The sequence below is a fragment of the Thalassophryne amazonica genome, chromosome 4 (assembly GCF_902500255.1).
Source record: "Thalassophryne amazonica chromosome 4, fThaAma1.1, whole genome shotgun sequence".
Lineage (NCBI taxonomy): Eukaryota > Metazoa > Chordata > Actinopteri > Batrachoidiformes > Batrachoididae > Thalassophryne > Thalassophryne amazonica.
The window spans coordinates 2,688,884-2,713,202 of NC_047106.1; the positions used below are offsets into that span (position 1 = coordinate 2,688,884).

Sequence of the window (24,319 nt, forward strand, 5' to 3'; positions counted from 1 at the left end):
AATAAACTCAGAGTTTCCCTTCTTGTCAGGATTAACAAACTCAGAGTTTCCCTTCATGTCAGGATTAATAAACTCAGAGTTTCCCTTCTTGTCAGGATTAACAAACTCAGAGTTTCCCTTCTTGTCAGGATTAACAAACTCAGGCTGTGTTGTGAAACAGGCCCCTGATTACTTTTTAGCTGCCACCGGTGAGTTGATCCTGGTTGGTTCGTGGCTGGAGACCGGGGCTGTATGTGCTGCATCAGGAACGACATCCAGCGTAAAACTCAGTGTTGGAGCCGCTGTGGCTCACTGAGCACAAATAAGAGGCAACAAAGACGCCGGCGTATAAATGGTTTTGTCTTTTTTATTGGTGCTATGTCAGGACTAAGCTGCAAAACAGATAACAGATGCAGAGTGTCTGTTGCTGGACGTGTGTAACCACGTACTCACGGATTCTTCTCACACTTCTTCAGTCTGTCGGCTCAAAGCAGGAATTTAATGACTTTTTTCTCCTTTGTAAAACTCAAAGTCTTCACGTGGTGATTTGAACCGGACTGACGGCGACACACCGCCTCAAATTCACAAATGACGACACGGTTCACAGACGCGTGGGTCACAGCGCCACCACGTCAACTATTTAAAAAAAGAACAGAAAGCACAGGTCAGTGTTTGTTTTTTTTCATCCCAACAGGATGATGGAGGCTTTTTTCTTCTTCTTTCCTCTGGTAAAAAACAGAGTGAAGCGGTGTCATCTGGCGTGTGGTGAAGCCGACCGACGCTTCAACTTCCTGTGGATTAGGAATTCAGTCGGAGTTCATTCGGGGGCCGACTTTAGCTGAGGCAGGGGCGGGTGGTGACCAGGCTCTGAGCCAATAAGAAAGCTTGCACTACTTCCTGTGTCTGCTGAGGCGTCGTGTTAACGTCCTCCAGGGCGTCTGCCACTGCGAACTGCCGGTCCCTCAGCCGGTTCCAGTTGGACAGAACGTTGTGGTACTCAAACACCTTCTCATAGTTGCCCACCGAGTTGTAGAGTTTGATGAGTCCGCGGTAGTCGTACTCCAGGCCACTGTAGCCCTCGCCAAACAGCTTCTTACCTGGGACACAAACGAGAGACACCAACGGCACTCAGCGGACACTTTATGAGGTCATTAAAGCAGAACGTCTCCACTAACTATGGACCCGTCTGAACAGAAAATGCTCTCATAAGGTTTTAGAGGCTGACAGCCAATCAGTCGTATGACGGAACCTTTGACCTCTGATAACTGACCCCTCAAAATGTCATGTGACATATGAGTGAAACATATGACAGCATCAGAACACCGTCACCTTTGACAAACATCACTTTTCATACTAAAATTACTCCGAAGACAAAACACACAAGTTAACAAGGCTACAGAAAGACAGAGGCCCCGCCCACCCGAACGCTGTGGCGTACCGATGGCGATGGATCGCAGATAGAGCCGCTCCGCGTCCTCGTACTGGTTCATGTCGTAGTTGTACAGAGAGGCCAGATGACCCACAGACAGCGCCACCTCATAGTCCTCATGGCCCAGCAGCTGCTCCTTGATCTGGATTGCTTTGATGTGCATCTCTTCTGCCTCCTGGTTACCATGACAACCGTACGTGCGCGCGCGCGCACGCACACACACACACACACACACACACACACACACACAGTAAATAAGCATATGCAGTGGTCATGCGCGTGGACATGCACACAAAAAGACCGTCTTGTACAGAATTCACCGACTCAAATGTTCTTCATAAGGAAATGCAACTTGCAATAATATTGGGTGTCGTGCTTTAAGGCCCACTGACACGAGCATGTTTTTGATTCATGACACATCACGACCTGTGTGGTGATGTGTCATGCTGGAGAGTAAACTCGTCTTTAACGGGTGCAGACAGGACGTGAGAAGGGCTCCAGTGCGCGCTATTGTGCACAAACAATTTTGAAATGTTCAAAAAATCTTTCACGCACAAATGTCATGCTATGTGGCGCGATCTAATCTCCAACACGACGTGCAGCTCATCAAGTGGAGTAAACGAGAAGTGAACAGAGCGAGTGGTGACGTCAGCGGATCGCATCAGAGTGCAGCTCATCTGAAGGATTATAACGAAGTTAAATCTGTTATAAACATACTTTAACAGCTGCAGACAAAAAGGAAAGAACACACAACTGTTTTATCAAGCCATGACAATGTAAACAAGACAAATAATTACCTTTTTAGACGTCTCAAAATTGCTTTTTGCAGGTAGTTAGGTGCATGCGTGCGCAAACAGCTCCAGCTGCAGCCTCCTGTGATTCAGGATGCGATTACAGTGGTTTTCAACAGCCAATTTGCAGACAAAATGATTAATCCGCCATGAAATACTGTAATTATTTTATAGACACAGCATCCAGTGCAGGGCGCGTGGCAGCCGGTAGAACAAAGAACAGCGTCCAGCTGTGATCACAGTGGGTGGGATCATCACGACGTTTGTGATATTACGTGAGTCACAGGCATGCTCGTGTCAGTGCACGTTTACTTGGGGACATGGTCACACTTTGGTGGATCAAACCTGTGAATGTCTGCTGCTGACTGCTTCTGTGAATTGCCACACAAAGGGGTTTCAAGTACCACTCGAAAAGCTGTGATTTCCACTGCTTTAGCCCCTTTCACACGGGGGCTGCTTCGAGTTGTTTCATGTGGCATCATGACTATGCTGGAATGTCTGCATTAGATGCACGCAGCAGGGGGCAGAGAGGAGGTGAGGATGCAGCCTGCAGGTTCTCCTCTGCACAGAGAAATCAGAGAGCACAGTTTGGCTGCAGACAGACTGTGCTCTCTGATTTCTCTTCAAGTTTATACTTGTTCTTGTGCTGAGCCTGCAGGTCTGCACTCTGAGTTCTGTTCTAGTTTATCTTTCTTCCTTTGACTGCGAGCTGCATGTGCAAACGAACCGTCCGTGAGCAAATGTCTGGAGTTCTATTTGATGTGGACATGTCCTGTCTCTGGCAATCAGTCTGTCAGCAGGACATTTATGGACTTTAACACAGTGATGAGAGAGTGAGGAACTGCAGCCAGCTAGTTTTTTTTTTCTTTTAATTTTTCACATGTGTGCGCACGAACGAATCGTCCGTGAGTGGACTGGAGATGTCCGGACTTTTTACTGGATGTGGACATGTCCTGTCCCTGGCAATCAGTCTGTGAGCAGGACTTTTATGGACTTTATTTAAACAGATTTGTGAGAAGAGCAAGGACCTGCAGCAGCAGTCAGGCTGCAGTCAGCAGCATTTTTTTTTCTGTGCTCTTTCTGAGCATGTAGTTTTACTGCATTGTGTACATGGTATAAAAACAGTCCTGCGTGATTTATACTTTGGGAACAATGGAACACAGCAGGAATCATAAACTGGCATTGGGTAACGTTGTATTGTGAGGGTGTGGCTTCCAGTCACGCTGAGAGCTGCTGCGTTCCCTGACTTGCGCTGAAACCACTTAATTTCTGCGTCGAGCACAGGACGCAAAAAAATTAAACATGTTTAATTTTTGGCGTCCAATTCGCTTCTGCCTTTGTGTCCCTCATGCTGTTGTGGCATTGAGCTACATCGTCTCGGCACGGGGTTGCTTCCACATGGCGTGGTCACGATGCCACATGACGCAACTCGAAGTGGGCCCGGTGTGAAAGGGGCTTTTGTCTTCAGCCGCAGATTGTTTGCAGCTGAAGAATGTGTATTTGATATGCCCGGCCTTTTGTCCTCCACGGACACACCCCCGTGGAGTTCAAGCGAGGCCAGGGGTATTTAAGATGTGTGCCTGAAAGTGAAGGCTGGTTTTTTACTCTTCTGTGATTAAGCACATGCTTTGCATGTTTCAATGTAGAACTCGTCTCATTTCTTCATTTCCAACTCAGTTTCCACACTGGTGACCCCGACATCTGTTTTTCAGCATTTTTGGAAGACACTCCAGCATCAGCATGACAGAGAATGTAAATGCAGCATCACTGAAGCTCCCACAGTTCTGGGAGTCCTCCGCTGCTGCCTGGTTTGCACAAAGGCGCAGTTCGCGCTGAGACAAATTACCGCAGGCGGCACAAAATATTATGTTGTCTCAGTCCTCAACAGTACCACGGCAATGAGGCTGTTCATGCTCCTACAAAGCCCCCCAGCTATGAACAAATACACAGTAGGGCTGAAGCGATTAATCGAGTAACTCGAATAATTCGATTACAAAAAAAGTTCGAGGCAAAGTCTGTGCCTCGAAGCTTCGTTTAACATTGTAGTACATATGCCAGGCCTGTGTGTGGCGCTGCAACGGCCGCAGGAAAGAAAAAAAACAGAAGAAGACTGGAGCATAACAGCTAATCAAATAACGATAGCTACCGCTTTCCAATGTGACACAGAGTAAAATAAAGCCTTTTAAGAGAAAGATGGTCCACGCTGATCATCTGAAATAGACTTACTGTGCATTTAAAGCGAAGCAGTGCGTTTGTGTATTTTTAAAAAACACACGGACCCGGTGGCCGGCTGCTGTCTCTCTGCCCAGTGTGAGGGGCTCTCAGGCCGGGCGAGTCACAGCTCTGTCCCCGGCTACATTGACAAACAGCAGAAGTCCACTCTTTCTTCTGTGTTTCCCTCAGACTCACACTGAGTGTTTGACTTTTTAATTTTTGCTTTTTTGGGCAACACACAACACTTCACAAACACGGTAACTTAAATAAAATAATAAAAAAAAACTGACTGAGGCTTGCATGTTCAACCTCCAGGTGAAATGCATCTGCTGAATTGCAGAGAAAAAAGGGATTAAAAAAAAAAAAAAATCAGGGACCAGTCCATCAACCTTTATTAAAAAAAAAAAACTTAAAAATGGTTACATTTTACAAGTTGGAGAAAACAAAACAGAAAGCCACATCCCATCGCCATTTCAGCAAAATGTCAACACTTTGGCACAGTGGCATTGTGCCATTGCTTAGGGAGAGCCCTGGACTATTGATGTTTAAAAACGCAGAAGTACTTTTTATCCGATTACTCGATTAATCGCCAGAATAATCGATAGAATACTCGATTAGTAAAATAATCGATAGCTGCAGCCCTAATACACAGTCATCAAGGATCACCTCCTCAAAGCTTTTGAACTGTCGGACACTGAAAGGGCCAGCAGACTCTTCTCCCTGTGCGGGCTGGGGGACAGCAAGCCCTCAGAGCTCATGGACAGAATGCTGCAGCTCCTGGGAGGACACCGGCTGGACTTTTTGTTCACCCACCTATTCCTGCACCAACTTCCTCAGGTGTGCAGAGCACTGGCTAATAACATGATCACGGATTGTTGTGTGCTGGCGGAGGAGGCCAACAACTTATTCCTGGCTGGCCAGCACCACGGCATGACAGCCACCGCACTCACCCCAGCACCCGCTGCGGCTCCACAATGCACACCAGCACTGCCTCTAAGGGAAGCAACACTCAGGGCTGCAGCACCTCTCCCTCCACGGCAATGCCCACAAACTGGTTTCTGTTTCTACCACGCAACATTCGGAGCCAAGGCCAGACGCTGCTGCTCATTATGCACCTTTCAGCGTAAGGAAAACGGCAGGGCCTGCGCTCTTTAGTAGCCGTTTAGCGCCGGCCGCACCAACAGACTACTGTTCATTCAAGACAACATCACAGGTCGACAGTTCCCGTGTGACACCGGAGTGCAACAGAGCATCCTGCCAGCATCCAACCTCGAAGTCTTGGCGGATGGAGTAAGTCCGCCCCTCACAGCTGCCAATGACACTTCCATACGCACATATGGCACCCAGCAGGTCAACTTGTGTTTTGGAGGACAAACTTTTACCTGGGACTTTATCACAGCCAAGATTGTTGTTCCCCTCCTGGGTGCAGACTTTCTCTGTGCATACGGACTGCTGGTGGACTACAAAAACTGCCGTATGATCGACACTACCCCCTTTTCCTCTTACAACTGCACCCTCAGCGGCATGGGCTCCATCAGGTTGTCCAGCATGTTGCCACAGGCAGACGTTTTCCACCGCCTGGTCAGTGAATTCCCCGCTCTCACGCAACCCACTTTCTCCACCCCAGCTGCCGAGCTGGAGTGGAGCACCACATCGCCACAACGGGCCTGCCAGTATACGCCCGTTCAAGACGTCTCGACCCAGCCAAGCTCAGCATTGCCAAAACAGAGTTCCACAGCATGGAGCAACTCGGCATCATCTGCCGCTCTGACAGCCCCCTGGGCGTCGCCACTCCACATGGTGTCCAAACCCGGTGGTGGGTGGCGCCCATGTGGTGACTACTGCCGACTCAACGGCATCACAAAGCAAGACCGCTACCCTGTGCCCCACATACAGGACTTTTCTGTGCACATAGTGGGCACGACCATATGACCCATGAGACTTTCCCAAAACGGTGGTGATCACGCCATTCGGTCTGTTTGAGTTCCTGAGGATGCCTTTCGGACTTAAAAATGTGGCCCAGTCTTTCCAGTGCCTCCTGGACTCTGTGCTATGTAACCTGCCATTCCTGTTCGTCTACTTCGATGACATCCTGGTGGCCAGCTCCTCTCAATCGGAGCACTTATCCCAACTACGGACACTTGTTGAGTGCCTTAGCCAACACGGCCTGCTAATCAACACCGCAAAGTGCCAGTTTGGACTCACCACCATTGACTTTCTAGGGCACAGAGTCACAAAGTGTCTAAGGTGGAGCTGGACATCCCACAACCACCCACAGTCCGAGCCCTGCAAGAGTTCCTGGGAATGGTGAACTTTTATCATTGTTTCATCCCCAAAGCTGCTGCAATCATGCGCCCCTTGTACAAGGCTCTTAAGGGGAAAGCTCCCAAACACACGGTGGACTGGTCAGCAGAGAGAGACATGGCATTCTCCAATGCCAAAACAGCCCTGGCTTCCGTGATGATGCTGGCACACCCATCACCTGACGCCCCCATATCCATTACCACAGACACATCAGACTACGCAGTGGGCGCAGCATACGAACAGTGGGTAAACGGGGTGTGGCAGCCGCTCGCTTTCTTCAGTCGACAGCTGCGCTCCAACGAGCACAAATACAGCACTTTTGACCGGGAGCTCCTCGCCCTGCACCTCGCTGTACGACACTTCCGCACGTTACTAGAGGGGTGGCGGTTTACAGCTTTCATCTACCACAAGCCACTGACGTTTGCCATGGCCAAAGTCTCAGAACCCTGGTCTGCCCACCAGCAATGGCAGCTCACCTACATCTCAGAGTTCACTATGGACATCCAGCATGCCGCTGGCAAGACGAACTCCGTTGCGGACTGCCTCTCTCGAGCTTTCACGGCCACTGGCCACCATGACCTGAACTACAACCACATGGCTGCAGATCAAACCACTGATCCGGAGGTGCAAGCACTCAGATCAGCGACCACCGGATTACAGCTCGCAGACATCACGTTCAGTGAGGGCGGCACCAAACTGCTCTGTGATGTCCCCACAGGCCAGCTACGGCCAGTCACCCTCACCACATGGAAGCGGTGCGTCTTCGACACTGTGCATGGCCTTTGCCACCCCTGAGCAAAAGCGTCACAACGGCTGGTGGCAGCAAAGTTCGTCTAACACAACCTGAAAAGATGCCAAAACCTGGGTGAACCCTTGTGGTGCTTGCCAACGCTCGAAAGTTCACAGGCACATCAAGGCCCCTCTGACCCACTTCCCAGTACCTGAACAGCGGTTTGAACACCTTAATGTGGACCTTGTGGGACACCTTCTGCCCTCCGCAGGTTTTACTCACCTCCTCACCATGGTGGACATAACCACTCGGTGGCCAGAGGCGGTACCGCTGCCGTCCACATCAATGGCAAACATGGCCTGAGCATTCATTGGTACATGGGTCGCTCGTTACGGAACCCCAGTGGACCTGTCTTTGGACAGAGGCTCACAGTTCACGTCGGAACTATGGAACGTGATCGCTGACACCCTTGGGGTGAAACTCCACCAGACTGTGGTGTATCACTCCCAGGCCAATGGACTGTGTGAGGGCTTCCATCGTTCCATGAAAGCCGCTCTACTGCTGGATTAACTGACAGGCTCCCATGGGTCATGCTGGGCCTGCGGACCGCCCCCAAGGAGGACCTCCAGTTATCATCAGCAGAGCTAGTCTATGGTCATCCACTGCGGGACCCTGGGGATTACATTCCTGATACCACAGCACCCTGGTCAGCGACCTGCCAAAAGGGTGACCTTCAGGACAAACTTCAACTTTTTGCTCCGGTGCCGACTACACGACACGGCACCCCGTTTTGTTACACGCTCCCATGCCCCCAAAGCCGGCACAGCCTCTAGGCCTGGACCCAAAGCCAGCGGAGCCTCAAGGCCCAGACCCAAAGCCAGCAGAGCCTCTAGACCCGGAACCAAAGCCGGCAAGGCCTTAAGGCCCGGACCCAATTTCAAATTATTTTCATTTATATAGCATCAAATCAGCAGGGATGGTGGCCAACTGGTTAGTGCACTTGGTTTCAGTGCGGAAGGTTCTGGTTCAAATCCCACCCCTGCCACATTTCTCCATGTAATGTGGAGTTACGTCAGGAAGGGGATCCAGCGTAAAACCTGTACCAATTCAACATGCAGATCCACCTTGGATTTGCTGTGGCGACCCCGAGTGCAAACAAGGGAGCAGTCAAAGGGACTTATTTATGTATCGCCAAATCACAGTTGCCTCAAGTCGCTTCACACAAGTAAGGTCGAACCTTACCAACCCCTACAGCAAGAACACACTCAACAGTCAAAGAAAAACTCCCTCTGATGATTTATGGAAGAAACCTCAAACAGACCAGACTCAAAAGGGTGACCCTCTGCTTGGGCCATGCTACTAACACAATTTACAAAACAATTCACAAAAAGAATATACAGGAAATGTTGCCCATCTCTGGATGGAGCTGCACCTCAAACAGAGAGAGAGAAAAAAAAAAAATCAGGCATCGTAAAGACAACAACTACAGTGTAATTTATCAGCATTGAGCAACAAGAAAAACAGAAGAAATACTAAGGTGATCGCCAGCCACTAACCATAAGCTTCATTAAAAGACCCAGACTTCACATAAAGTTGAGGCCGTGGCACGCTCCATTTACTAATAAATGAATTTAAAAGGGTAAAAAGCATAGTAACATACTATGGCAGTATGCTAGCCATACGAAAGGGAAAATAAGTGCGTCTTTAAGTCTGGACTTGAAAGTCTGTACAGAATCTGACTGTTTTATTGACACAGGGAGATCATTCCACAGAACAGGGGCACGATAAGAGAAAGCTCTATGATCCACAGACTTTTTATTCACCCTAGGGACACAAGTAGGGTATGTAGCATTTAATTAGGTCAACTAAGCAGGGAGGTGCTAGTCTGTGAACAATTTCATAGGTTAGTAGCAGAACCTTAAAATCTGATCTCACACGGACAGGAAGCCAGTGAAGAGACGCCAAAATGGGTGTCATGTGGTCAAACTTTCTGCTTTGTGTCAAAAGTCTGGCAGTAGCATTTTGAACCAATTGGAGAGCCCTAATGCTGGACTGCAGTAAACCAGAAAATAGAACATTGCAGTAGCCCAATCTAGAAAAGACAAAAGCTCATGAATCAAGGCTCCTCAGCATCAGCCATAGACAGGATGGGACAAATCTTGCTATATTCACAAGAAAGCAGTCCTCGTATTATTTCTAATGTGGAGATCAAAGGACAGCACAGAATCAAAAATTACCCCAAGGTTACTCACTTTGCCAGTGTGATGTATGACACACGAGCCTAGGCTAAGTGTTAGCTGGTCAAACTGATGCCAATGTCTCACTGGACCAAGAACCATCATTTCAGTCTTATCAAAGAAAGATTTTATGTGGATGAGATTACCAGCAATTATCGGCATGTATAAATGAGTATCATCAGCATAGCAGTGAAAGGTAATCCCAAAACACTGCAATATGTGCCAAAGGGGTGCAATATAAAGGCAGAAAAGCAGGGGGCCTTAGACAGACCCCTGTTGAACCCCAAGTTTCATATCACTAAGGTTAGAGGTAGTGTTACTGTACAAAACACAGTGAGAACGACTGGTCAAGTATGACGTCAACCATGCAAGGGCACTCCCAGTAATCCCAAAATGATTTTCCAGCCTATCAAGTAGAACATGATGATCCACTGTATCAAATGCAGCACTGAGATCTAACAGCACCAGAACCATAGTGGTGTCCGAAACCATTGCAAGCAGATCATTCACCACTTTAGTGAGAGCCGTCTCTGTGGAATGATATTTTCTAAAAGCAGACTGTAGTGGCTCAAAGAGATTATTCTCAGCAAAGTGATCCACAAGCTGCTGTGAAACCACCCAAAGCCAGCGCAGGCTCAAAGACACTAAAGTACTTTGGCAGTAAGCTTTCAGAGCAAATTTCATTTTGTTTCCAAGTAATTTCTCACAACACGTTATTTCATGAAGTAATTTGGGTGGATGGATGGCTGGGCGGCTCCCTTAGAGATAGGGTGAGGAGCTCGGTCACTCGGGAGGAGCTCGGAGTCGAGCCGCTGCTCCTCCACGTCGAAAGGAGTCAGTTGAGGTGGCTCGGGCATCTTTTCCGGATGCCCCCTGGACGCCTCGCTGGAGAGGTGTTCCGGGCACGTCCCATTGGGAGGAGGCCCCGGGGAAGACCCAGGACACGCTGGAGGGACTACATCTCCCGGCTGGCTTGGGAACGCCTTGGGGTTCCCCCGGAGGAGCTGGGGGAGGTGTGTGTGGATCGGGAGGTCTGGGCGGCTTTGCTTGAGCTGCTGCCCCCGCGACCCGACTCCGGATAAAGCGGAAGAAAATGGATGGATGGATGGATGGATGGAATTTCTGTGGATTTTTGCACTGAAGGCAACTTTACTGAACACTCAAAGTTCCACTGACCCAAAAATCACAAGCTGACGTCACATAAACACAAAGATCGATCTTTACAAACCTTGAACTTCCTCATGGACTGGTAGAGCCGCCCCAGGTTGCCGTAGTGTTTGGCTGTCTGGACATTGAACTCTCCGAAGGCCTTTTTGGCAAGCTGCAGTGAGGACAGGTGCAGGTCATGAGCCTCCTGTAGGAGGCGCTCCTCAGTCTCCTTGTTGCGGCAGTCGATGGCAATTTCCTCCAGGATCAGTGCTGATGAGAAAAATCAACAAGAGGAGACTGAAGGTTTTGCCAACACTTCCCGAGTTCTAATTAGTGTGACGTGTAAAAAACACCTTACGATAGGTGTGGTTTAAAAAAAAAGGTTACAAAAAAAGTGTTTCATGTAAGAGTAGATAAAAAAAAAGACTGTCTGCTTCATGTGTTGACTGGAACGTAAATTTCCATTTTGACTCGGATTCACTGTTTAACCTGAACAAACAACAACACAAACACCAATAGATAAAGTCAAATGAATAGAGAAGATTTAAAAACTCATTAATTCAGGACCAAGTCTCAAAAAGCATACAATTGGTGACGACTTGAGCGTCTGATGGATGACGATAAAAGAAAACTATCACAACTGTCGTTGTTGCTGATTAAACAGTGATCTGCGTCTCATCTTTAGCCCTGAACCGGAGGCCATCGCAGCAGGTTACCTTTGACCCTTTGGAGGAAGCCAGCAGCAGATGGTCTTCAGGCAGAATGTGAGTTATGATGTCTATGGCACGTTCAGCGTGGAACCTGTGGGACAAACAAGATTATAACTTTAACAAGCATCTTCCAGACTGTGGCCATGACAGCGTGGCACTGGACATCCACCCGCCACCTTTGACCTGGAAGAGAAACCATGACACCATTCAACCTGACAGAAGAGGACTGAATAAACACTTCAGTATCTTTAATAATTGGGGCAGTCTGACCCCTTCAGGTGTCCATCTGTCACACTGAGGGGGAGGAGCCCGTCCTCATATGGAGTCTCTGAAGGCCGGACAACAAGTACTCATCCCACCAGAAATGATCATGCTAAAAGAGAAACTACTGGATGGTCTTTAACGCCACATGCACGGAGATCTTGGACCGTGTTGTTCCTCTGCGGCCAAGGTGCTCTAAACCACTCACAGCCGTGGTTAAATGAGTCAATGCGCACACTCAGACGCGCTGGGAGAAAATGGAAAAAAGATCATCTCATTGTCAATGGTAAATGGACTGCATTTATTTAGCTCTTTTCCATCTGCATCAAATGCTCAAAGCGCTTTACAAATCAAATCAATTTTATTTATATAGCGCCAAATCACAACAAACAGTTGCCCCAAGGCGCTTTATATTGTAAGGCAAGGCCATGCAATAATTATGTAAAAACCCCAACGGTCAAAACGACCCCATGTGAGCAAGCACTTTGCGACAGTGGGAAGGAAAAACTCCCTTTTAACAGGAAGAAACCTCCAGCAGAACCAGGCTCAGGGAGGGGCAGTCTTCTGCTGGGACTGGTTGGGGCTGAGGGAGAGAACCAGGAAAAAGACATGCTGTGGAAGAGAGCAGAGATCAATCACTAATGATTAAATGCAGAGTGGTGCATACAGAGCAAAAAGAGAAAGAAACACTCAGTGCATCATGGGAACCCCCCAGCAGTCTAAGTCTATAGCAGCATAACTAACGGATGGTTCAGGGTCACCTGATCCAGCCCTAACTATAAGCTTTAGCAAAAAGGAAAGTTTTAAGCCTAATCTTAAAAGTAGAGAGGGTGTCTGTCTCCCTGATCTGAATTGGGAGCTGGTTCCACAGGAGAGGAGCCTGAAAGCTGAAGGCTCTGCCTCCCATTCTACTCTTACAAACCCTAGGAACTACAAGTAATTTAGTTTGTATATTTGCTATTTGCTCTTGCTTGCCTCTACTGGTGGTTGGCTCTCACTGCGGTATTGTATCACTTCCTGTTCCGGAGCACAGCTGTGTTTTTCTGTATCTGTTAGCTGTTTAATCTGCGCAGTTAGATTGATCTAGTTATCTAGATTACGATTTGTTTCCCAGTGTAATCTTTACGTGCCTTAACTAAAGCACTCCTTCTGCTGAATCACCTCTAAATTATTTACACATTATTCACTTTGCGTGTTTTTAGGAATCCGCTAGCTTAGCGTAGCTACTAGCTCTTAGCCGACTTAGCATGGCGGCTTCTCCTGTCTCTCCCCGCACTTTTCTGCTCTGGGTGTGAAATGTTTAGTTATTCCTCGGCCTCCTTTAGCAGTAACGGTACTTGTAATAAGTGTAGCTTATTCGTAGCTTTGGAGGCCAGGCTGGGCGAATTGGAGACTCGGCTCTGCACCGTGGAAAATTCTACAGCTAGCCAGGCCCCTGTAGTCGGTGCGGACCAAGGTAGCTTAGCCGCCGTTAGTTACCCCCTGGCAGATCCCGAGCAGCCGGGAAAGCAGGCCGACTGGGTGACTGTGAGGAGGAAGCGTAGCCCTAAACAGAAGCCCCGTGTACACCGACAACCCGTTCACATCTCTAACCGTTTTTCCCCACTCGACAACACACCCGCCGAGGATCAAACTCTGGTTATTGGCGACTCTGTTTTGAGAAATGTGAAGTTAGCGACACCAGCAACCATAGTTAATTGTCTTCCGGGGGCCAGAGCAGGCGACATTGAAGGAAATTTGAAACTGCTGGCTAAGGCTAAGCGTAAATTTGGTAAGATTGTAATTCACGTCGGCAGTAATGACACCCGGTTACGCCAATCGGAGGTCACTAAAATTAACATTAAATTGGTGTGTAACTTTGCAAAAACAATGTCGGACTCTGTAGTTTTCTCTGGGCCCTCCCCAATCAGACCGGGAGTGACATGTTTAGCCGCATGTTCTCCTTGAATTGCTGGCTGTCTGAGTGGTGTCCAAAAAATGAGGTGGGCTTCATAGATAATTGGCAAAGCTTCTGGGGAAAACCTGGTCTTGTTAGGAGAGACGGCATCCATCCCACTTTGGATGGAGCAGCTCTCATTTCTAGAAATCTGGCCAATTTTCTTAAATCCTCCAAACCGTGACTATCCAGGGTTGGGACCAGGAAGCAGAGTTGTAGTCTTACACACCTCTCTGCAGCTTCTCTCCCCCTGCCATCCCCTCATTACCCCATCCCCGTAGAGACGGTGCCTGCTCCCAGACTACCAATAACCAGCAAAAATCTATTTAAGCATAAAAATTCAAAAAGAAAAAATAATATAGCACCTTCAACTGCACCACAGACTAAAACAGTTAAATGTGGTCTATTAACATTAGGTCTCTCTCTTCTAAGTCCCTGTTAGTAAATGATATAATAATTGATCAACATATTGATTTATTCTGCCTTACAGAAACCTGGTTACAGCAGGATGAATATGTTAGTTTAAATGAGTCAACACCCCCGAGTCACACTAACTGTCAGAACGCTCGTAGCACGGGCCGAGGGGGAGGATTAGCAGCAATCTTCCATTCCAGCTTATTAATTAATCAAAAACCCAGACAGAGCTTTAATTCATTTGAAAGCTTGTCTCTTAGTCTTGTCCATCCAAATTGGAAGTCCCAAAAACCAGTTTTATTTGTTATTATCTATCGTCCACCTGGTCGTTACTGTGAGTTTCTCTGTGAATTTTCAGACCTTTTGTCTGACTTAGTGCTTAGCTCAGATAAGATAATTATAGTGGGCGATTTTAACATCCACACAGATGCTGAGAATGACAGCCTCAACACTGCATTTAATCTATTATTAGACTCTATTGGCTTTGCTCAAAAGGTAAATGAGTCCACCCACCACTTTAATCATATCTTAGATCTTGTTCTGACTTATGGTATGGAAATAGAAGACTTAACAGTATTCCCTGAAAACTCCCTTCTGTCTGATCATTTCTTAATAACATTTACATTTACTCTGATGGACTACCCAGCAGTGGGGAATAAGTTTCATTACACTAGAAGTCTTTCAGAAAGCGCTGTAACTAGGTTTAAGGATATGATTCCTTCTTTATGTTCTCTAATGCCATATACCAACACAGTGCAGAGTAGCTACCTAAACTCTGTAAGGGAGATAGAGTATCTCGTCAATAGTTTTACATCCTCATTGAAGACAACTTTGGATGCTGTAGCTCCTCTGAAAAAGAGAGCTTTAAATCAGAAGTGTCTGACTCCGTGGTATAACTCACAAACTCGTAGCTTAAAGCAGATGACCCGTAAGTTGGAGAAGAAATGGCGTCTCACTAATTTAGAAGATCTTCACTTAGCCTGGAAAAAGAGTCTGTTGCTCTATAAAAAAGCCCTCCGTAAAGCTAGGACATCTTTCTACTCATCACTAATTGAAGAAAATAAGAACAACCCCAGGTTTCTTTCAGCACTGTAGCCAGGCTGACAAAGAGTCAGAGCTCTATTGAGCTGAGTATTCCATTAACTTTAACTAGTAATGACTTCATGACTTTCTTTGCTAACAAAATTTTAACTATTAGAGAAAAAATTACTCAACCATCCCAAAGACATATCGTTATCTTTGGCTGCTTTCAGTGATGCCGGTATTTGGTTAGACTCTTTCTCTCAGATTGTTCTGTCTGAGTTATTTTCATTAGTTACTTCATCCAAACCATCAACATGTTTATTAGACCCCATTCCTACCAGGCTGCTCAAGGAAGCCCTACCATTATTTAATGCTTCGATCTTAAATATGATCAATCTATCTTTGTTAGTTGGCTATGTACCACAGGCTTTTAAGGTGGCAGTAATTAAACCATTACTTAAAAAGCCATCACTTGACCCAGCTATCTTAGCTAATTATAGGCCAATCTCCAACCTTCCTTTTCTCTCAAAAATTCTTGAAAGGGTAGTTGTAAAACAGCTAACTGATCATCTGCAGAGGAATGGTCTATTTGAAGAGTTTCAGTCAGGTTTTAGAATTCATCATAGTACAGAAACAGCATTAGTGAAGGTTACAAATGATCTTCTTATGGCCTCGGACAGTGGACTCATCTCTGTGCTTGTTCTGTTAGACCTCAGTGCTGCTTTTGATACTGTGACCATAAAATTTTATTACAGAGATTAGAGCATGTCATAGGTATTAAAGGCACTGCGCTGCGGTGGTTTGAATCATATTTGTCTAATAGATTACAATTTGTTCATGTAAATGGGGAATCTTCTTCAACAGACTAAAGTTAATTATGGAGTTCCACAAGGTTCTGTGCTAGGACCATTTTATTCACTTTATACATGCTTCCCTTAGGCAGTATTATTAGACGGTATTGCTTAAATTTTCATTGTTTACGCAGATGATACCCAGCTTTATCTATCCATGAAGCCAGAGGACATACACCAATTAGCTAAACTGCAGGATTGTCTTACAGACATAAAGACATGGATGACCTCTAATTTCCTGCTTTTAAACTCAGATAAAACTGAAGTTATTGTACTTGGCCCCACAAATCTTAGAAACATGGTGTCTAACCAGATCCTTACTCTGGATGGCATTACCCTGATCTCTAGTAATACTGTGAGAAATCTTGGAGTCATTTTTGATCAGGATATGTCATTCAAAGCGCATATTAAACAAATATGTAGGACTGCTTTTTTGCATTTACGCAATATCTCTAAAATTAGAAAGGTCTTGTCTCAGAGTGATGCTGAAAAACTAATTCATGCATTTATTTCCTCTAGGCTGGACTATTGTAATTCATTATTATCAGGTTGTCCTAAAAGTTCCCTAAAAAGCCTTCAGTTAATTCAAAATGCTGCAGCTAGAGTACTGACGGGGACTAGAAGGAGAGAGCATATCTCACCCATATTGGCCTCTATTCATTGGCTTCCTGTTCTAGAATAGAATTTAAAATTCTTCTTCTTACTTATAAGGTTTTGAATAATCAGGTCCCATCTTATCTTAGGGACCTTGTAGTACCATATCACACCAATACAGCGCTTCGCTCTCAGACTGCAGGCTTACTTGTAGTTCCTAGGGTTTGTAAGAGTAGAATGGGAGGCAGAGCCTTCAGCTTTCAGGCTCCTCTCCTGTGGAACCAGCTCCCAATTCAGATCAGGGAGACAGACACCCTCTCTACTTTTAAGATTAGGCTTAAAACTTTCCTTTTTGCTAAAGCTTATAGTTAGGGCTGGATCAGGTGACCCTGAACCATCCCTTAGTTATGCTGCTATAGACGTAGACTGCTGGGGGGTTCCCATGATGCATTGTTTCTTTCTCTTTTTGCTCTGTATGCACCACTCGGCAGTTAATCATTAGTGATCGATCTCTGCTCCCCTCCACAGCATGTCTTTTTCCTGGTTTTCTCCCTCAGCCCCAACCAGTCCCAGCAGAAGACTGCCCCTCCCTGAGCCTGGTTCTGCTGGAGGTTTCTTCCTGTTAAAAGGGAGTTTTTCCTTCCCACTGTAGCCAAGTGCTTGCTCACAGGGGGTCGTTTTGACCGTTGGGGTTTTACATAATTATTGTATGGCCTGCCTTACAATATAAAGCGCCTTGGGGCAACTGTTTGTTGTGATTTGGCGCTATATAAAAAAAAAATTGATTGATTGATTGAAGTAAGCCTGCAGTCTGAGAGCGAAGCGCTCTATTGGGGTGATATGGTACTATGAGGTCCCTAAGATAAGATGGGACCTGATTATTCAAAACCTTATAAGTAAGAAGAAGAATTTTAAATTCTATTCTAGAATTAACAGGAAGCCAATGAAGAGAGGCCAATATGGGTGAGATATGCTCTCTCCTTCTAGTCCCTGTTAGTACTCTAGCTGCAGCATTTTGAATTAACTGAAGGCTTTTCAGGGAACTTTTAGGACAACCTGATAATAATGAATTACAATAGTCCAGCCTAGAGGAAATAAATGCATGAATTAGTTTTTCAGCATCACTCTGAGACAAGACCTTTCTAATTTTAGAGATATTGCGTAAATGCAAAAAAGCAGTCCTACATATTTGTGTAATATGCGCATTGAATGACATATCCTGATCAAAAATGACTCCAAGATTTCTCACAGTATTACTAGAGGTCAGGGTAATGCCATCCAGAGTAAGGATCTGGTTAGACACCATGTTTCTAAGATTTGTGGGGCCAAGTACAATAACTTCAGTTTTATGTGAGTTTAAAAGCAGGAAATTAGAGGTCATTAGGTGGTTCTCTCCCTCAGCCCCAACCAGTCCCAGCAGAAGACTGCCCCTCCCTGAGCCTGGTTCTGCTGGAGGTTTCTTCCTGTTAAAAGGGAGTTTTTCCTTCCCACTGTAGCCAAGTGCTTGCTCACAGGGGGTCGTTTTGACCGTTGGGGTTTTACATAATTATTGTATGGCCTTGCCTTACAATATAAAGCGCCTTGGGGCAACTGTTTGTTGTGATTTGGCGCTATATAAAAAAATTGATTGATTGATCCATGTCTTTATGTCTGTAAGACAATCCTGCAGTTTAGCTAATTGGTGCGTGTCCTCTGGTTTCATGGATAGATAAAGCTGGGTATCATCTGCGTAACAATGAAAATTTAAGCAATGCCGTCTAATAATACTGCCTAAGGGAAGCATGTATAAAGTGAATAAAATTGGTCCTAGCACAGAACCTTGTGGAACTCCATAATTAACCTTAGTCTGTGAAGAAGATTCCCCATTTACATGAACAAATTGTAATCTATTAGATAAATATGATTCAAACCACCGCAGCGCAGTGCCTTTAATACCTATGGCATGCTCTAATCTCTGTAATAAAATTTTATGGTCAACAGTATCAAAAGCAGCACTGAGGTCTAACAGAACAAGCACAGAGATGAGTCCACTGTCTGAGGCCATAAGAAGATCATTTGTAACCTTCATGAATGCTGTTTCTGTACTATGATGAATTCTAAAACCTGACTGAAACTCTTCAAATAGACCATTCCTCTGCAGATGATCAGTTAGCTGTTTTACAACTACCCTTTCAAGAATTTTTGAGAGAAAAGGAAGGTTAGAGATTGGCCTATAATTAGCTAAGATAGCTGGGTCAAGTGATGGCTTTTTAAGTAGTGGTTTAATTACTGCCACCTTAAAAGCCTGTGGTACATAGCCAACTAATAAAGATAGATTGATCATATTTAAGATCGAAGCATTAAATAATGGTAGGGCTTCCTTGAGCAGCCTGGTAGGAATGGGGTCTAATAGACATGTTGATGGTTTGGAGGAAGTAACTAATGAAAATAACTCAGACAGAACAATCGGAGAGAAAGAGTCTAACCAAATACCGGCATCACTGAAAGCAGCCAAAGATAACGATACGTCTTTGGGATTAGATTAAATGTAGTGTTGAGGCTGTCATTCTCAGCATCTGTGTGGATGTAAAAATCGCCCACTACAATTATCTTATCAGAGCTAAGCACTAAGTCAGACAAAAGGTCTGAAAATTCACAGAGAAACTCACAGTAACAACCAGGTGGACGATAGATAATAACAAATAAAACTGGTTTTTGGGACTTCCAATTTGGATGGACAAGACTAAGAGTCAAGCTTTCAAATGAATTAAAGCTCTGTCTGGGTTTTTGATTAATTAATAAGCTGGAATGGAAGATTGCTGCTAATCCTCCACCTCGGCCCGTGCTACGAGCGTTCTGGCAGTTAGTGTGACTTGGGGGTGTTGACTCATTTAAACTAACATATTCATCCTGCTGTAACCAGGTTTCTGTAAGGCAGAATAAATCAATATGTTGATCAATTATTATATCATTTACTAACAGGGACTTAGAAGAGAGAGACCTAATGTTTAATAGACCACATTTAACTGTTTTAGTCTGTGGTGCAGTTGAAGGTGCTATATTATTTTTTCTTTTTGAATTTTTATGCTTAGATTTTTGCTGGTTATTGGTGGTCTGGGAACAGGCACCATCTCTACGGGGATGGGGTAATGAGGGGATGGCAGTTGGAGAGAAGCTGCAGAGAGGTGTGTAAGACTACAACTCTGCTTCCTGGTCCCAACCCTGGATAGTCACGGTTTGGAGGATTTAAGAAAATTGGCCAGATTTCTAGAAAAGAGAGCTGCTCCATCCAAAGTGGGATGGATGCCGTCTCTCCTAACAAGACCAGGTTTTCCCCAGAAGCTTTGCCAATTATCTATGAAGCCCACCTCATTTTTTGGACACCACTCAGACAGCCAGCAATTCAAGGAGAACATGCGGCTAAACATGTCACTCCCGGGCTGATTGGGGAGTGGCCCAGAGAAAACTACAGAGTCCGACATTGTTTTTGCAAAGTTACACACCGATTCAATGTTAATTTTAGTGACCTCCGATTGGCGTAACCGGGTGTCATTACTGCCGACGTGAATTACAATCTTACCAAATTTACGCTTAACCTTAGCCAGCAGTTTCAAATTTCCTTCAATGTCGCCTGCTCTGGCCCCTGGAAGACAATTGACTATGGTTGCTGGTGTCGCTAACTTCACATTTCTCAAAACAGAGTCGCCAATAACCAGAGTTTGATCCTCGGCGGGTGTGTTGTCGAGTGGGGAAAAACGGTTAGAAATGTGAACGGGTTGGCGGTGTACAAGGGGCTTCTGTTTAGGGCTACGCTTCCTCCTCATAGTCAGCCAGTCGGCCTGCTTTCCCGGCTGCTCGGGATCTGCCAGAGGGAAACTAACGGCGGCTAAGTTACCTTGGTCCGCACCGACTACAGGGGCCTGGCTAGCTGTAGAATTTTCCACGGTGCGGAGCCGAGTCTCCAATTCGCCCAGCCTGGCCTCCAAAGCTACGAATAAGCTACACTTATTACAAGTACCATTACTGCTAAAGGAGGCCGAGGAATAACTAAACATTTCACACCCAGAGCAGAAAAGTGCAGGAGAGACAGGAGAAGCCGCCATGCTAAATTGGCTAAGAGCTAGTAGCTGCGCTAAGCTAGCGGATTCCTAAAAACACACAAAGTGAATAATGTGTAAATAATTTAGAGGTGATTCAGCAGACGGAGTGCTTTAGTTAAGGCACGTGAAGATTACACTGTGAAACAAATCGTTATCTAGTTAACTAGATCAATCTAACTGCGCAGATGAAACAGCTAACAGATACAGCAAAACACCGCTGTGCTCCGGAACAGGAAGTGATACAATACCGCAGTGAGAGACAACCACCAGTAGAGGCCTCACATTCACCCCAATGTCAGGGTGCTGCCATGCAAGGCGCCCACTACACACCGGGGGCAACTAGGGGATTAAGGACCTTGCCCAAGGGCCCTTAGTGATTTTCCGGTCAGGCTGGGATTTGAACTGAGGATTCTGGTCTCAAGCCCAACACTTTAACCACTAGACCATCACCTCCCCTCTTCCATTAGAGCACGCAAAAAAAAAAACTGTATCTCCACAAATTCAATCAGTTCAAGCCTTTGTCCTTCTCCCAACTTTCTGATGTAATCAATCACCTGGGTCCTACACCTGGGTGCTCTATGGACATCATTCCTCCTCGTCTCCTCAAAGACGTTCTTGATTCAGTGGGAGCTTCTATTTTGTTGCTAGTTAACACCAGTCTTACCTCTGGCTGTGTGCCTTTAGCTTTTAAACATGCTGTGGTGAAACCTTTGATTAAAAAGAAAAATGGCAATCCTTCCATCCTCTCAAATTTTAGGGCTATATTTCAACTCCCTTTTTTAATCCAAGGTTTTAGAGAGAGCGGTCTACATCCAGTTGCAGTCATTTTTAGCCCAGCATGACATTTATGAAAAGTTTCAGTCTGGCTTCAAACCCAGACATAGCACTGAAACCGCTCTACTGAGAGTTTTTAATGATTTGATTTTAGCTGCTAACTCAGGTAGTCCTGCCATCCTGATGCTTTTAGACTTGTCAGCTGCCTTTGACAGGGTGGACCATGCGATTCCGCCATATTGTCTTGAGCAGTGTGTGGGCATTACAGGCTCTGCTCTCACCTGTGGAGCTGTTCTGTGCAGCTGGGCCGCTTTTCTTCAGATGTGGCCCCAATGACCTGTGGAGTCCCCCAAGGCTCCATATTCTAGGTCCTATTCTTTTCCTTTTGTACATGTTGCCTCTTGGCTGTATGAGGTATGTTAGAAAAGTATCCGACCTTTTTATTTTTTTCAAAAACCTGATGGATTTGAATCACGTGTGCTTGCATGAGCCAACCTTGAACCTTCGTGCGCATGCGTGATTTTTTTCACGCCTGTCGGTTGCGTCATTTGCTTATAAGCAGCCTTTGTGTGAGGATGGGTGTAGTCTCTCGGCGTTTTTTCTTTGCAAGGAAAATGGCGGAACAACTGAAGCAGCGCAACTGCATCACATTTTGCCAGAAACTGGGCGACAGCCAGGTGGAAACCATTCGGATTATTCAGATGGCTTTCAGTGACGATCCTATGGGCATCACACAGATTAAGGAGCGGTACAACAGTTTAAAGACGGCCGCACAATGGTGGAGAGCGCGCCGGGCTCCGGTCGGCCATCAACACGCTGAAATGACCAGATCATTCCAAAGTGTCAGTCCTTCCCGCACACAGCGGGGCGTGTGTCAGTCCTTCCCGCACACAGCGGGGCGTGTGTCAGTCCTTCCCGCACACAGCGGGGCGTGTGTCAGTCCTTCCCGCACACAGCGGGGCGTGTGTCAGTCCTTCCCGCACACAGCAGAGCGTGTGTCAGTCCTTCCCGCACACAGCGGGGCGTGTGTCAGTCCTTCCCGCACACAGCAGAGCGTGTGTCAGTCCTTCCCGCACACAGCGGGATGTGTGTCAGTCCTTCCCGCACACAGCGGGATGTGTGTCAGTCCTTCCCGCACACAGCGGGATGTGTGTCAGTCCTTCCCGCACACAGCGGGATGTGTGTCAGTCCTTCCCGCACACAGCGGGGCGTGTGTCAGTCCTTCCCGCACACAGCAGAGCGTGTGTCAGTCCTTCCCGCACACAGCAGAGCGTGTGTCAGTCCTTCCCGCACACAGCAGAGCGTGTGTCAGTCCTTCCCGCACACAGCAGAGCGTGTGTCAGTCCTTCCCGCACACAGCAGAGCGTGTGTCAGTCCTTCCCGCACACAGCAGAGCGTGTGTCAGTCCTTCCCGCACACAGCAGAGCGTGTGTCAGTCCTTCCCGCACACAGCAGAGCGTGTGTCAGTCCTTCCCGCACACAGCAGAGCGTGTGTCAGTCCTTCCCGCACACAGCAGAGCGTGTGTCAGTCCTTCCCGCACACAGCAGAGCGTGTGTCAGTCCTTCCCGCACACAGAGTGTCAGTCCTTCCCGCACACAGAGTGTCAGTCCTTCCCGCACACAGAGTGTCAGTCCTTCCCGCACACAGAGTGTCAGTCCTTCCCGCACACAGAGTGTCAGTCCTTCCCGCACACAGAGTGTCAGTCCTTCCCGCACACAGAGTGTCAGTCCTTCCCGCACACAGCAGAGCGTGTGTCAGTCCTTCCCGCACACAGCAGAGCGTGTGTCAGTCCTTCCCGCACACAGCAGAGCGTGTGTCAGTCCTTCCCGCACACAGCAGAGCGTGTGTCAGTCCTTCCCGCACACAGCAGAGCGTGTGTCAGTCCTTCCCGCACACAGCAGAGCGTGTGTCAGTCCTTCCCGCACACAGCAGAGCGTGTGTCAGTCCTTCCCGCACACAGCAGAGCGTGTGTCAGTCCTTCCCGCACACAGCAGAGCGTGTGTCAGTCCTTCCCGCACACAGCAGAGCGTGTGTCAGTCCTTCCCGCACACAGCAGAGCGTGTGTCAGTCCTTCCCGCACACAGCAGAGCGTGTGTCAGTCCTTCCCGCACACAGCAGAGCGTGTGTCAGTCCTTCCCGCACACAGCAGAGCGTGTGTCAGTCCTTCCCGCACACAGCAGAGCGTGTGTCAGTCCTTCCCGCACACAGCAGAGCGTGTGTCAGTCCTTCCCGCACACAGCAGAGCGTGTGTCAGTCCTTCCCGCACACAGCAGAGCGTGTGTCGGTCCTTCCCGCACACAGCAGAGCGTGTGTCAGTCCTTCCCGCACACAGCAGAGCGTGTGTCAGTCCTTCCCGCACACAGCAGAGCGTGTGTCAGTCCTTCCCGCACACAGCAGAGCGTGTGTCAGTCCTTCCCGCACACAGCGGAGCGTGTATCAGTCCTTCCCGCACACAGTAGGGTTAGTGTGGCACCTTCAGGTGCTCAGTGAAGGACAAACAACACAGCACTAATCTGCAGAGGTGGCTGTCACTGTACTCACAGAGCATTGTCGAATTTGCCCGAACTGTACTGATGTACGTATGATGAATAGGCCAAGTCTTCATGGGCTGTGGCTACATGGATATTCTTTCCCCCAAAGACAGACTGTCGGATGTCCAGGGCCGTCTGGGACACAACAGGACACAAGGAAACAACATTCACCAAACATACTTCAGTGGTAACGATGGTGTTTCATAAAGTTAGAATTCATTTTAAAGACAAGTCCTGGATTGTTCATTATTTCTTCCTTCTGATGGGACAAATGTGCAAAACACTTTCAGACAGTTTCTGATATTTTCTGAA

General features: G+C 46.9%; 1 protein-coding gene across 1 annotated transcript in view; it reads right to left on the reverse strand.

Annotated features, from left to right (window-relative positions):
* Positions 1-330: 330 nt before the first annotated feature.
* The window catches only part of appbp2 (amyloid beta precursor protein (cytoplasmic tail) binding protein 2), a gene marked incomplete at its 5' end in the record, with an annotated part of 36,918 nt that continues 12,929 nt past the window's right edge, over positions 331-24,319 (reverse strand). Inside the window, 5 exons of the mRNA XM_034169024.1 lie at positions 331-1,076; positions 1,418-1,583; positions 10,913-11,103; positions 11,543-11,634; positions 24,018-24,142. Of these exons, the coding sequence (XP_034024915.1) occupies positions 814-1,076; positions 1,418-1,583; positions 10,913-11,103; positions 11,543-11,634; positions 24,018-24,142 (837 nt within the window). The remainder of the gene's footprint in view (positions 1,077-1,417; positions 1,584-10,912; positions 11,104-11,542; positions 11,635-24,017; positions 24,143-24,319) is intronic.